The 13,216-nt window shown below is 51.7% G+C and overlaps 4 protein-coding genes across 4 annotated transcripts; 2 read left to right on the forward strand and 2 right to left on the reverse strand.

The window, feature by feature from the left end:
• Window positions 1-129: 129 nt before the first annotated feature.
• Window positions 130-1,524, reverse strand: LOC34622041 (vacuole membrane protein 1). Its single transcript, XM_022735222.1, has one exon. It carries the CDS (start codon window positions 1,522-1,524, stop codon window positions 130-132), a length of 1,395 nt encoding a protein of 464 aa, XP_022588283.1.
• Window positions 1,525-2,478: 954 nt separating this feature from the next.
• Window positions 2,479-4,966, forward strand: LOC34622040. Its single transcript, XM_026334510.1, has 3 exons — window positions 2,479-3,758; window positions 4,241-4,455; window positions 4,623-4,966. The coding sequence occupies exons 1-3, from the start codon at window positions 2,479-2,481 to the stop codon at window positions 4,964-4,966; spliced, it is 1,839 nt and encodes a 612-aa protein (XP_026190295.1).
• A 3,009-nt stretch (window positions 4,967-7,975) lies between these two features.
• LOC34622039 lies at window positions 7,976-9,241 on the forward strand. The gene is made up of 2 exons (XM_026334521.1): window positions 7,976-8,746; window positions 9,017-9,241. Exons 1-2 carry the CDS (start codon window positions 7,976-7,978, stop codon window positions 9,239-9,241), a joined length of 996 nt encoding a protein of 331 aa, XP_026190306.1.
• A 1,759-nt stretch (window positions 9,242-11,000) lies between these two features.
• LOC34622038 lies at window positions 11,001-12,041 on the reverse strand. Its single transcript, XM_026334532.1, has 4 exons — window positions 11,871-12,041; window positions 11,709-11,754; window positions 11,283-11,380; window positions 11,001-11,168 (listed from the first exon to the last, which is right to left on the reverse strand). The coding sequence occupies exons 1-4, from the start codon at window positions 12,039-12,041 to the stop codon at window positions 11,001-11,003; spliced, it is 483 nt and encodes a 160-aa protein (XP_026190317.1).
• Between the last annotated feature and the right edge of the window lie 1,175 nt (window positions 12,042-13,216).

Consider the following 13,216-nt stretch of genomic DNA (forward strand, 5'->3'; position numbering starts at 1 on the left):
CTAATGCTGCAGCTTCTGCTGAAGCCTCGTTGGGACACCAGCGATGCATAAAGTTTCGAAAAGATGCTTGCTCCCGCAGTAGAAGCCGCTGCTGCTGGTTTTCCCGTCGCTACAGGCGATATTGTACGCTCATTTAGTAGCAGGAGTGCGGTCCTGCAGCAAATTTTGCATGTCTTCGTTGAGCTTGTCGTCAATTTTCTTCCGGTGAAGCTGTGCAAATTGCTCGACACAGGCTAGTGCAAAGCACACAACAAAGGCAACAACAATGTACGAGAAGATGGTTGAGATGCTGAAGCCTCTTCCACTGCCACTGCTGCCGCCGCCTGCAACTCCGTGTCTAAGTTTGTGAAGTTCTCGGTTCATTGCAGTCTCCAGTTCCGCAGATGATCCAAAGTAGCGCGAGAGAATAGACGAAAATGGCCAAATATCGGCCAGGCTGGCAATGATGTGTGCATGCATTGCATCGTACTGGGATGAAAAGAGGAAGACGAAAAGGGCTGCCTGAGACGTGGCCTTCACAACCGCCTTCCCGAGCACCAAAGCAATAAAGAATTCATGGAAAGGCATCATGAAGTGTCCACAAACAAGTCCGCAGAGATCAAACAGCATATTTGGCCAACAGGAGAGGAGAAAAACAGAAACAGCCCCGTATTTTTGCACTAGATCCAAGGTCCACTTCTTCATTCGCGTCACAAGCGAGCTGTCTCCCCCCTTTACCTCCCCTTCTAGTTCCTCGAACTCGGCATCTGACTGGTGCGCCTTGGCTGCAGCGTACGACGCTGCATACGGCGGCAGCTCTCCGAGGGCCGTTCCCAAACCCCACAGCAAGGCGTAAGGGAGAGTTTTGTGCAGAACTGACAGAAAAGGAAGGCGTGCCGTCGTTAATTCTGTTTCTGGCAGAGGCGCTAGGCAAGGGAACACCTCCCCAGGCTTCAAGACAGACTGCCACATGCTCCCCCTAGGGTCGAAGTCGGTATTCCCACAAGCCTCTGCCGAGGCGCAAATGGAGTAAATATGAGGGAAGAGAAACAAAAGGCCGCTGTGCATGCCGCTGCCCAGTCCAATGGAACTTAATACCCCCAAACCTGCCCACCAAACAACAACCTTCAACCAAATCCACAAATCCTGAATGACCCCGTTGTGTGGACCCTCCATCTGCGCAGCGACGGATACTGCTGTAACAGCCACTAGCAGCCAAAGGGTCAACACATGCGAAGCCACATAGCGCACCGCCCTGTGGAAGAAACTGCATGCCGCAAGGGTGCTGTAAGCGAGGGTCTTGAGGGGATCCTTCAGCAGTGTAATGTGCTTCCTCCTGTTGTGCTGCTCCTTGCGCACAGCATGCCAATCCACACAAAGGCCTCCATGGCAGGTGCACCGAGTGAGTCCCCTCCGTACAGAGGGGCAAGTGGAGAGGATGGGAGGAGGGAAGGAAAAAGCCCTTTCGAAAACATCCGCAGGACTAAGACACTCAGACCCCAGGTTCGACAGAAGAGGGGCTACTACGCCCCCTGAGGCCGTCATCTCTGACGCAAAAATAATGCAGCAATGCGTGGGAAAGACGCAACCAGGTCCTCTCTGGAGCTGCTTCTCCCGTAGCAGCAAGCCTGAGAACTCTAGACCTCCTGATGCGCTGCTTGTTTCGGCCAAAGCAATACGCTGCCTGTTTTGCCAAACGTACTTGGACGCAAAATACAAGAAGTAGGGGGCGAAGTTGAAACTTTCGCAAGGAGGGGCGGGACTGTAAAGAAAGGGAGAAAAAGCTCTGCAGAATATGCGCAGCGAGCTCTCTGCGGCAGATGCTTAGAGGCTGCTAAGTTATTATGCGCCAAGAACGAGGAAGGACTATGGATTGTTTAAAACGTATTCACTCAGTTTACAGAGAAAGCTGCAAGTCTCCCTCTTCGTACATACAGCAGTCAACCAACGCGAAACTGGCACTGCTGGACACTCACCGGGGCGAGACAAACAGATGCGGCGGCCCGCTACTCAAAAGACCACATTTATGCAGCATCCATTTCTTTACGTTCACGCAAAAGACATTCTGCTTTTACTATGGAAGGCTCATGGGCATCCTACTACCGCCCTCGGCCTTCCTAGAGGCTGCCGCACATTCGCTTCGCAGCCCTTAACCAGCGCGTAATCACGTGTCTTTAGGCAGAAGGTTTGCGCGCACTCCCCCAAACGCAATGACTTATAGGCATTTCTGCTAGAAAACGCGTTCGAAGCCGCTACATGCCTGTTCCCCCCCTTTAAACCGGCTGTACTCGCACGTGCCCCTTCCCCCCTGTGCAGCCCTTCCCAAAGATGATCCCCCCCCCTGCATCGAGTTCCCTCGTCAGGCAACAAAGCGCACTGCTAGCTTTTGGAGGCACCTGTGTAATCTAGCTCCGGCAGGGCCTGCTGCTGCGGCGGAGTCCATTCACCCCCCACACATCACAGTAACACCAGGGGCCCCCATCCGGCTTACGGGCGCAAATGAGGGATAACGCGCAGGGGCCCCTCCTCACAGAGCATCCACAAGACAATGCAGCTGCCCCCATAGGAGGATGGGCCCCTGGTGGACTTCCCCAAGGCGGCGAATCGGTAAAATCCGGGGGCCCCCTCAGTTGCACTGGACGGTCCGCCCTGTTGCCTTCACAGCAGCGCGCCAAGGAGCTGGTGTTACGGGCAGCAGCTACTGCCGCTGGGAGCACGCGAACTCTCAGGCTATGCGTCTGTGGGCCCCCCTCTGCTGCAGCCGACCTTGCCGTCTACGAATCCGTAGCAGTGCTTAATAGAACGACCCTAGGGGAGCTTATGGGGGCCCTTCAGGGGGCCTCTTCTAATGCGACGGTTTCTCAGCGCAGCCCCTCTGCCTTTGCCGGTGAGGCTCTAGGGGCCCCCGCTGCAGCCGCTAAGGCCCTCAAATGGTTTGTTCGAGGTTCGGGGGCACTTACCCACATTTACTGCCCGGCCATGGGAGCCTTGGAGAGGCGGTCTGAGGCTCGCCAGCTGCTGCATCTGCTCATTGAAAGGGGTGCCAACGTGACCTCTTGTGCTTCAAACCGCAGCAAATCCGCATCGGGAGCAGCTGCTGCACACCGGCAGCACCAACAAGTGTCTGCACAGAGTCTCATGGGGTTTAAGGGGGGCCCCCAGAGACCCCCTGCGGCTCATACATTTCTCCTCGAGGAACCAGAAACTTTCTCGTGGGGTCAGCAACGCCATGTTACACGGCTCATGGAGGCTGCAGGAGTGGGGTGGATCGCTATCTGCAGGGCCCCCCACCGCCTTTGCCCTGCATTGAGAGACAGCAGTTGCTGCATCCGCTTCCCTCGACCCTCCTCTGGGGAACTCGGGCTGTATCTACATTTCTGTGCCACAGCCAGGGCGGCGTCTGCGGCAGAATCCAGCTCTGCTCCCCCCGTTGGCTATTTCGTCGCGCTGGCCAAGGCTGCCGGCTGCGAACTGCTGGCTGCTATCCAGCTTGCCCGCCGTGCAGCCTCCAGCAAATTCCCTCCGCTTCGCCATTTGTACCAAGATGCTCATCCACAGCAACAAAGCCGAGAGCAAACTCACCAGCGAGAGCCTCGCGCGCAGCAGCAGATGGAGGGGGTTGAGGAGAATGGTCAGCAAGAAGAAACGAAAGGAGGTCGGATGCTGGCTACTTCTGAGGATGGCATCTTTTTTGCAGGTGCCCCTGCCATCTCCCTTGTCTGTGGGCCTCTACGCAAAGTTCACCGAATCCTCTCTCGGAAGCCTGCGAACCCCAAGACGTACGGACCGGTTCCCTTTCTCTTGTGACTGACTCTCTTCAGATCTTCATGGTCTTTTCACTCGCTTATTCGAGGCACTTGCAGTCTTTTGTTTCACCCTTTTTCTCGGGGAATTCAGGGCCCTCTCTGAGGTGCCTCACAGCCTCCTGCGCCCTCTTCTTTGTGTGCTGATCCGGCGTAAGAGGGAGACGAGAGCTGCAGCGGCTTCAGGATAAGCCTTCGGATTAAGTGCTTACTTGTGACTCCGCAGACTGCAGACGTTGAGATCTATCTGGTTTGAAGGCCTCTACGGAGAGCACTCAGGGATGCTGGATCATGTGGACTCGCTGCTCCTGGTACGCGGCCTAGGCGTGTCTGGGCAACCGTGCATCCTTAAATTACAAGTATTTTTTGCGATCACCCTTGCTGCGTTAGGCTGGCCTACTTTCTGGTTTGTGTGCGAATTCATGTGAGCTGTGACGCTATGGAGTTGCTGCCTAAAGGCAGTTGACTGACTTTCCTGCAGGAGGAATTCCAGCAGTGCGTGCTAGCGAAAAGTTGCGGGGCCTAAGGAATGCTTACGGGTATGGGGACGCTTGCATGCAGCTACTGCGTGGCCGTCTGTGTGCTGAGAGACCTGAAGACGCAGATTATCACGCCGAGCTCACGCATCTCTTGGCAGCTTGTGTAAGTCTGCTCGCCTCTGCGGGTATCTCTGGTGCTTTGCAGCAGATTGTTTTTCGCATTTTCTGCGCTCTGCTGGCAGTGCAGCCTCCACAGTCGACCCGAAATAGCCTATTCCAGCCAGACAACCAACGTCTACCAAAATTCCCATAGGCAGCAGGCACTTTAGGGCTACATATGTTGTGTGCAATATTCATCTAGTGGGTGCTGCTGCCTTGCCGCAGTCGGTGCAGCTCCGCGAGGGATTTCTAGCAGCAGGCTTCCAACCCGCGCTTGATTTGCTGAACAATGAGATTCTTCGCCTACGGGAAAAGCGGGAGCAGGACAGGGCACAAGAGGACACCAAAGCGGTAGACCAGCTTTCTGGTGGGCTAGGAAAACACTCACCTGAAGCCGTGATACCAGAACCATCCCTTCCTTCTCGCGAACAATCAGAAGGTCCCTCCTCCTTGAGTGAGGAGGAGGGACCCTCAGGGCTGCCCATGGAAGCGGGGACTGAGGCAGACAACAGTCACTCCTTCCAGCTCTTTGATCCCGACGAATAACTTTGTTATTCCTTGTAGTTGACTAGTATGATTGCGGACGGAATTCACGGAGCCCGTTTCGTGAAGATAATTCTACGGACACCCATGTAACGGCTAACATAAATATATATATATATATATATATATCAGATTCAATGGCTACGCTTTTATTAAGGAACCTTGGTTCGGGACGCTAACGCTTAGTACCATGGCATCGCCACTGCGGAGAAATATAGTCCGTGACAAGGTTGCATTCACATGTCAACGATAACCAGCAGGCAACAGAAACTAGGGCATTTGTCAAGAGCTGCCCCTCAAGTAATGCAAGCATGCAGTGAGCGTCGTCCTACCGAGCTGCGGATCATATCCTTAACCTTGCGTTGGTTGAACCTGGAGCCTTCGGGGATGCACTCCAGTGCCTAAGTCATTCGACAAAGCTCAGCTTTAGTCGAGCACTGTGCTCGACTGCCCGAAGGCACACTTAACTTGTGCAGGCGAACTGAGGCAGGGGCGAAACGAAAGGGTGCCTCAGCCATAATTGCACTCTCATTTCAGCGAGGGGATTTTCCTCTTCGAATAATTCACAAAAGATTTTAACCACCAGAATCCTGAAGACCTGCTTTAGAAGCTCTGCTCTGACCTTGTGATGTACCGATCACAGAAGCTCCGGATGTGGATGCTTGGCATTTGCTGAAGTCCCAACCATGTGGAGTGCCAGGAAGCAGTTCAGCAGGTCGTTTTACTCACTTCGTACAACAAAGTTCTCTGATGTTCTTCCCGTTTTTGTTAATTTAAAGAGCTTCCACACTAATGCGCAGAGTAACTAAACTCTTACTTTAAACGACTTGAAATCAGGCTGCTTCAACGTGTAATCCTATCAAGGTATTCTCGAGAGGGAGCGGAAAGCATCTGAGTAAGGTTACATTCAATAGTATGGCGTGGCGTGCTTGACTTGGAGCAACCAAAGTGACACGAAAGACTCCCTGTGCCTTCAACACGGACACTATTTGGTAGCAGTGCTGATAACTCAGTTCACATTAGTACTTGCCATAGGGAAGGCATAGGTGGATGAAACAATAGAGTGCGCTTTGACTAGAGGCCACTGAGCTTGTAGGGGCTGGACACAACTGGCTCTAGCGATCACTGCAGTGACATATAGCGTGTAGAATTCTCTTCTACTCACAACACTGGAAATATCTTTTCGCAACGTATTGTTTTCACCCTTCCTAACGCCGCGGCTGTGCTTTCTACTCACCGTATCGTCAAATGAGGGCCACTGACGATAGTGACAGAGCGGCTTTGCATTCATGAACCCCAATTTCTACTCGGCTGCCGCTGCCCTATCACTCTACCGTCGTTGCTATTACTTTTCCCGCAATATTGCAGCTCGCTTAGGGAGTCACTATACAAATCACCACATCTCGAAAGGTTCTCTGCATCCGCCCTGCCACAGCTGGTATCGCCAAGCTGCAAAACACCACTTTGGCCATCTATTGCAGACCAGATGTCATCCTTTCAAGCAAGAAGTGTTTTCATACTAACCATATGATAATTGGTTGCAAAAAAGACCGTCTGTGAAGACAAAGAGTAACATGCGCGAATAAACAATATCAGATACACCTTATACAGGCAGTGGCGCAGAGAAGAACGAAGAAAAGGAAGAGTAGCGACGAGTCTGGGAGCAGCCATAACCTCAATTTCCTCAGCTTCCGCTTTGAAGAGAAAGCTTAAACACCTGAGGTGGTGGGACAGAACCACGCAGCTAAGAACCGGAGAGGAGACACTGGGATTTCTCATATGAAAGTAGACATGTGAACGTTAGGATATATGGCATGAAGTGCACTATTCACGTACTAGCATTTGAGAGAAGATTTTCAGTATCAAAAATTCAGTCAAATGACTAAAGGACTGTTCCAACCAGCTATCTCATAATGAGCCATCTCCTCTCCCCCGTGTTTACAGTGTCCTTGGCCTACAGGATAGAAATCTTTTCTGGAGCTCAGTGACATACTCAGCAATCAGGGTGCAAGTCTAGATACTTAACACGCAGCTTCGCAACATAGTTTCAAGTGCCACAGAACAGGAGCTGCTCAACATGACTAACACTACACGCACACTCATGTCACACGCCAACTGTGGGTAGACTAATCTCAATACAAATTATTCTAATGTTAAAAGCTAAGATACAGCTACTCTGCTACATGAAGTCGTAGCTATGTGACGTCTACCTGATCTTCGGGTCACGAACAATGCTGTGCATGCATAACACCTTTCCACTAGGCTCCACAGTGTCCGAATTCTGCTTAACTGCACCACGAGCCAAGCCTCTTGCCTACTGCAAAAACAAGCCAAAAATCTCAGAATGCCTAAATTTTGCGTAAATTAATTATTGGCTAGGGCTCTTGCCCAATGCAAATACGGCCACAACGGCTCACTCTCAAGCTGCTAGAAAAGAAGGGACCGCCTCGTGGGGTGCCTCATTCACCTATATATATAGATTCCACACAACTAGATGCTTTGGGGGTAAGTATTGCCTAAGGAATTTCAAATTATTTTTGCGTTGACGTCAAGTGCTGTTAAGATAGGATGTGGGCTACTGCATGAAGATGTCTAGCGACTGGTTCTGGCAGGCCCATGTGCTTTCGTCCCGAAGCATCTAGCTGCAGTGCGATGCAAAAAGTCATTGCTTCTGCCAGCTGTCGAAAGAGAAATGAATAAATAGTTTTCTACACGACTGCATGCTGCAGTGATGACCTCCGTGGCTCATCAATTTTGTTGCCCCCCACCTCTAGCAAGAGCCGGCAATTGTTGTCCATTTACAGGTGCTTTTCTGCAAGGCAGGCTTAGCAAGTTGGAGCACGCAGGGCGGTAATTTCACTATATTCCCGAGGCACTTACTAATAAATGTGCAGCTCGCCATCCTCACTATGTTGCTATTGTGCGGCACCTCGAAGCGCTCTCTTTTGAATATTCTGTTGAAAGCAGCTTCTGTTTGCCACTTAGGTGCCACAGGGAAGGTTTCCTTCACAAATGTGGCCTCCTGTGGGGTCCCCAGAAGGGGGAGCCGAGGGAGTGCCAGAGAACCCTCCAGTTTCTATATTCTCTCATAGAATAACCCCAAGCGAAATATTGGCCATATGGCATCTTCAGATTTCAAAGAACTACTCAAATAATCCGGCCCCGTGCAGTTTGCCGGTTACAGATCAGCAGCAACAGGTTGAGGCCGCTGATGAGGGCTCACCCAAAGCTCCTCTCAAACCCCCTGCATCCCAGACGGGGGGACGCCATTCGGGGCAAGAGAAGAAAAAAAAGAAACCTGAAAAGGAACAAAGACCCTCGAGTGGCCTTCCAAAGAAGCACGCGTCCACCACAGGGCGCCACAGTCACCCAGCAGGAGGAATCACTGTAGAGAACAACATCTCTTTTGACTCGCGAGAGGGAAGCGCGGGAGCAACGAGCTTCCCATTACCTGAGGGAGGAGACCCCGATCAGGCTGTTAGATCAGCATTGGGTCATGAAATAGGGGTATTAGGGGCAGATGCAGTGGTGTCTCTAGTGCTGCGCACTTCGGCATTCTGCAGAGAGCATCTTATTAGGCCTGACGTAACTGCCTGCCTTATAAACTTCCTGGGGGTCCAGCTGCAGTGGCTTCGCTGCCAAGGGCTTCCTTCATGTTTGCCCATTGGTGCTGGGTTGTCCGATAAGCTAGAGGATGAGAAAAGAAAAAAAGGAGGTTTGTGGCCTAGGAGCCACAAGGAAACAGAAAACACTCCTTTTGCTGTATCGAGGTGTAGCATAGAAGTAAGGAGAGCTACTAGTGTATGCATCACCCTACATCCGACTCTTCTACTATTCGAGTATATATATATATATATACCTATATGAGACAGGTGTAGCGAAGAGGCACTCATTCGATGCACGATGGGTACCGTTAGTTGTTTTACAACATGCTGTTTTTGTTTCTGCATTGAACATTCCGCTGCGCAGCGCATGACGTATGCCTGGGACCGCCTGAAAGAGGAGACTCGGTGCCTTGTAGAACATTTGCAGTTTGGCCGGCCCCCTATGCAGCAGCAGCAGCAGACAAGCGATATGCTGATGATTGGCTCTGTACCGGACTGGCTTGAACCGTCCCTCGCTGGTTCAGCTTCTCCCGTTGAGGCAGCACTGCTGCAACGCTTTCTGCAGGATACACTGATAGATTGCGCTCAGTTCTACTGCGCTGTGCTGCGACGCGGGCACTTTTCTCCTGGGGCCCCGCAGACCGAGGAGGCAGCGGTCGTGACCTCAGATTAACAGCAGCACTGTTTTCCTTATATGCAAGCGTGTAGAGCTTGGCAGACATTTTATCCCCAAACCAGGCTCTACGATCCCAACGTCCACTTTCATTCTCTCAAGCGTTGCCATTTCTTTCTTCCTGCCTTTTCCTCTTCTCGCATTCAACGCAGTGTGCCCCCTCTAAAGGTTCCTGTTTGCCCTCAACATGGCTGACTTACACCCTGCATCTGCGTTACATGCAGCATGTTCTTCCGAGTTCTTAATCGGTTCTGTCGGAAAATTTGCCTAGACGAAAAACCGCGCCTATAATGTAGCTGCTCGCATGCACGGTGCTTATCCAAAGTGTAGGTATCTGACTGCCAGCGTGACGTGTGGCGTGCTAGCATGTCATTGATTAGGGTTTCTAGGATTGAAAAATTTTACAGCATAACGCCCTGCACCTGTTTGTCTTATAACGCACTTTAGAAAAAAAAAGTCTGTGCAAGCTCGAAAAAATGCCCCCATCACAAACGATGGTTGCAAGTCGTGTATGCTGCACCGCGCCCAGCATATCGTTGGATGCACGAAACTGGTCCACGGTGAAGAATGCGGAAGCGTTACTAAATATTGAAGCGGTGCTTGCAGTACGCGTCGTAGTCGTACAGTTCACACTGCACGGGTTTCTTGTTGAACTTCCTATGCGGCAAAATCCGCAATGCGCGATTCGCCTCTGAGAGAAACGAACCCCATACATAGCAGTCACTGCTACCTTCTAATATATCTGGCTCGAAAACTCATCGTGGATTGTTGCTGTTGCGAGCACAAGTCCCGTCAAGTGTTCGCCCGTCGCTACGCCAACGTGGCAGATGCGGGATTTTGAAGAATCAGCCTTTAAATGCAATCTCAACGTTAGAGGCAGGCCTAAAATAAGGCGTCAAACACCGCCTTATATCTTATGGTGTTCAATAAAGCAAAACCACGGTTCAACATTTTGGCCCCTTACCTTCGGGGAGCCTAAAAAGGGTGAAGACGCGAACCTCCTTAGTCGCCTCCACCACATGCACCGTCACTTCTCGGACTTGACCATATTTGCGGCATTGGTCGAAAATCTGCAGCCAGGCAACAAGGATCGCAAACCCCACGCGCTCAGTATAGCACAGACCTCCTTGTGCCCACTGTTTGCGAGATTGTATCGTCCTGCCTACAGAGAGGTGCACAGGTATGACCATGTCTAATCCTGTGGCGGTTGTGCAGCCCATGGAGTGTCAGGATGCATCAGTTTGCATCAGTTCTTATATATACAACTTTGAAGCGCATGGCTGATTGCCGCCCTAAAGCAGCTCCACCATTCTACAACCGTCACCCGCGCTGCACAAGAGGGAGCACTAGGACGGCAGCCGCACCTCTTTCTTTAATTGATCATCTACCTCATCGGCATGCACGAGGTTCTTGAGAACAATTAAAGAGGAGGGACGCTGTCCGTTCATTCTGTCGATCATGACACTGAGGCGTCTTTCTGCAGCCATGTGCAAACCAAACATTCCACTCTTGGTTCAAACACACTGAGGAGAGAGCCGCAAGCATCGTGCGATGAGACACAGAGAGTGCACAATGACACATATTTGACAAAGAGATGGTAATGCCGTACGAAAAAGCTGCTTGACCGGGTTTTCAACCGAAGGTGGGCTGGCAGGAATGGTGAAATCACGAGATTAGCAGCCAGAACATTTCCACAAACATCCAGTGCCACAAGCGGCACTCCAAGCATTTGCCTGTCTATACGGTGGAAGAGTAGACCTCAACTCCAAATAGCCGACAGTAAAGGGGCCTTACCACCAACTAAAAAGCCATCCATTGTGGCGACAGCCTGTGCCGCATGGCCCTTCTGATAGTAATGCACCAATGCTTCTTGAAGGTGCGGTATCACGTTCACCGCCATTATTGGACCAAAAACATCCATGATTTGCTGATCAAAGCCAACGTAATAACGCAGGAGACAATGCCATAATAAGCTCTCGCGCGAAAGGCCCAGAGCATTCCTCAGAGCGCGTGGCTGGCTGCACCTGCTGCTCAAAATTACCTTCACATCTTCCTCTCCAAACGTCGCGGGGATGTTTGCGACCTTCACCACACGGCCATGGCTCACAATGTCCTCCGGTTTAGAACACTGGCTCGCATCTGCAGCACAGGTACACCAACCCGGTATATCCTTTTTCAGTGCTAGTTCTTGTTATCAGCTGCCGTAACGAGCGGCCCGCCATGCAGCACGCAAACCTGTCCACCTTGCAGCTGAAAAAAGAAGTTTGTTCATTCCAAACAGTAGAATTCAGGAGCCCCTCAGCACCATGAGGCATTCGGAACTCTCCCGTAAGGCTCTGACTAGGGCAGTGCATCATATATATATATCCAATAGTACTTGGAGAAAAGACCTTGCACAGTGCACAGTCGGCAGACTTGCGTAGAGACACCCCACGAGCGTGGATTACCTCGAAAGAAACCTACTTACCCTGTGTGTCCTTACGGAAAGGGACGGTTCCAAATAGACCCCTGATCTCTTCCTGCAGCGACAGCGCAACAAAAAAAGCCTCAAGTCTTAGTCTTGACCGCCAATAAAGTTCTGAGTTTGTGCCCTCGAAGCTCTTAGCCCCGAATCCTAAAGCCAAGGAACATGACGGACGGTGGGCTGTTTGGTTCTTCGAAGCTTGAGAGCGAGATCTTTGGCATTTGCAAGCTCTTCCTTTTTCTCTCTTAGCGCGTTTCTCTCCTCGATGGACAAAGGAGCCCTTACTACCAGCTCGCGGCCCTTGAAGGGGAACCCGTCCATAGCCTTAATTGCCATTTCCTGCCCAAATGACGAGAAGTGGAGCGATAGCGGAATGTCAGCACATGCAAAAAACGCCCTCAGGTCTCTGTGCAGTCAGCATGCAGCTTTCCGCTTGGTGACAGCCGCTGCACTGCTGTTACGCAGACCCCAATTCAGAGCCGCAACGCAGAGCAACAGACGAGAGCGAGGCGCAGCAAAGCCCTTGAGTGACTCCGCTAGCACAAGGACAAAATGCTTCGTGCGTACAGCAGATTCTTCTTGTGCGAATTCGATGAAGCCAAAGCCCTTAATTTTGTTGTTCTCCTCGTGTCTAGGCATATCAACGGCCTTGATCTGCCCAAAGGGGGCAAAGACGAGGCGCAACTCGCTCTCCGTGACATCCGGTCCAAACCCTGTAAGAAACACTGTGCATCTGTTTCTCTGCTCCTGCAGCTGCTTGTAGTCAAAGTTGTGTAACAACTGCCGAGTCCCCTCCGTGTGCGCGCGCGTGCCCTGCAGAAGGCAACGCAAGAAGATCGCAGACCAGCCAGCTATGCTTTTTCCCTCCTTGCACCGCCGCGAATGCGCAAAACTGCCCTTCAAAGGTGGCTTTCACTTGCAGGCTACCCAACATGGAACCCCCCTCTTCTTGGAAACAACCCCCATAAGCCAAAGACCCACGACGAATTCGTCATTTCTGTTGCCTTCTCGCCTCCGTTTTAGCTGAAAGAAGCGACGCCGCAGCATTCCAGCAACACAACGGAGAGGAATACGGATTCAAGGGGAAATAAAACTAGCAACCAGACAAGACGGGCTCTACAGCGGCGGGGCGCAGACGAAAAAGTGAGGCAAAGCAGTAGAAGTTGCATGCACCTTTGTGTCCACCGAGTTCGAGCGGGAGCGGGAGCGACTGCGAGAGCGGCTGTGGGAATGCTGACGATCTCTAATCCTCTGGCTGCAAGCGGCAACACAGAAGCGCAGAGACCCTCATGGCTACGAGGAGTGACAGACAGGAAGACTGCAGCATGCAGGGAGGGAAAAGAAGCGACGGAGTACCAACGTGTGGCCCCTGGCGGGAGCAGAAGGCTCGGTCGCGAAGATTGACGCAAAAGAGAGAAAGCTGAAACGAGAGGCGAGGGCGTGAATGAGAGGGTAGACAAGGAGGGAAAGACGAGAAGAGGCGTCAGGCCTTATAGGAGCTTACTCTCTAT

The sequence above is a fragment of the Cyclospora cayetanensis genome, unplaced genomic scaffold (assembly GCF_002999335.1).
Source record: "Cyclospora cayetanensis isolate NF1_C8 unplaced genomic scaffold, CcayRef3 CcayRef3_contig_11, whole genome shotgun sequence".
Classification (NCBI taxonomy): Eukaryota; Apicomplexa; class Conoidasida; order Eucoccidiorida; family Eimeriidae; genus Cyclospora; species Cyclospora cayetanensis.

Coding starts and splice junctions, on each gene's coding strand:
- LOC34622041 (XM_022735222.1), bottom strand. CDS start 1,524: ATGACGGCCTCAGGGGGCGTAGTAGCCCCTCTTCTGTCGAACCTGGGG.
- LOC34622038 (XM_026334532.1), bottom strand. CDS start 12,041: ATGGCAATTAAGGCTATGGACGGGTTCCCCTTCAAGGGCCGCGAGCTG. Junction 11,755..11,870: donor AACAGCCCACCGTCCGTCAT/GTTCCTTGGCTT, acceptor CTGCAGGAAGAG/ATCAGGGGTCTATTTGGAAC. Junction 11,381..11,708: donor TTTCCGTAAGGACACACAGG/GTAAGTAGGTTT, acceptor CCTGTGCTGCAG/ATGCGAGCCAGTGTTCTAAA.
- LOC34622040 (XM_026334510.1), top strand. CDS start 2,479: ATGAGGGATAACGCGCAGGGGCCCCTCCTCACAGAGCATCCACAAGAC. Junction 3,759..4,240: donor AAGCCTGCGAACCCCAAGAC/GTACGGACCGGT, acceptor TGCTGCCTAAAG/GCAGTTGACTGACTTTCCTG. Junction 4,456..4,622: donor CGCCTCTGCGGGTATCTCTG/GTGCTTTGCAGC, acceptor ATATTCATCTAG/TGGGTGCTGCTGCCTTGCCG.
- LOC34622039 (XM_026334521.1), top strand. CDS start 7,976: ATGTGGCCTCCTGTGGGGTCCCCAGAAGGGGGAGCCGAGGGAGTGCCA. Junction 8,747..9,016: donor TATCGAGGTGTAGCATAGAA/GTAAGGAGAGCT, acceptor CCCCCTATGCAG/CAGCAGCAGCAGACAAGCGA.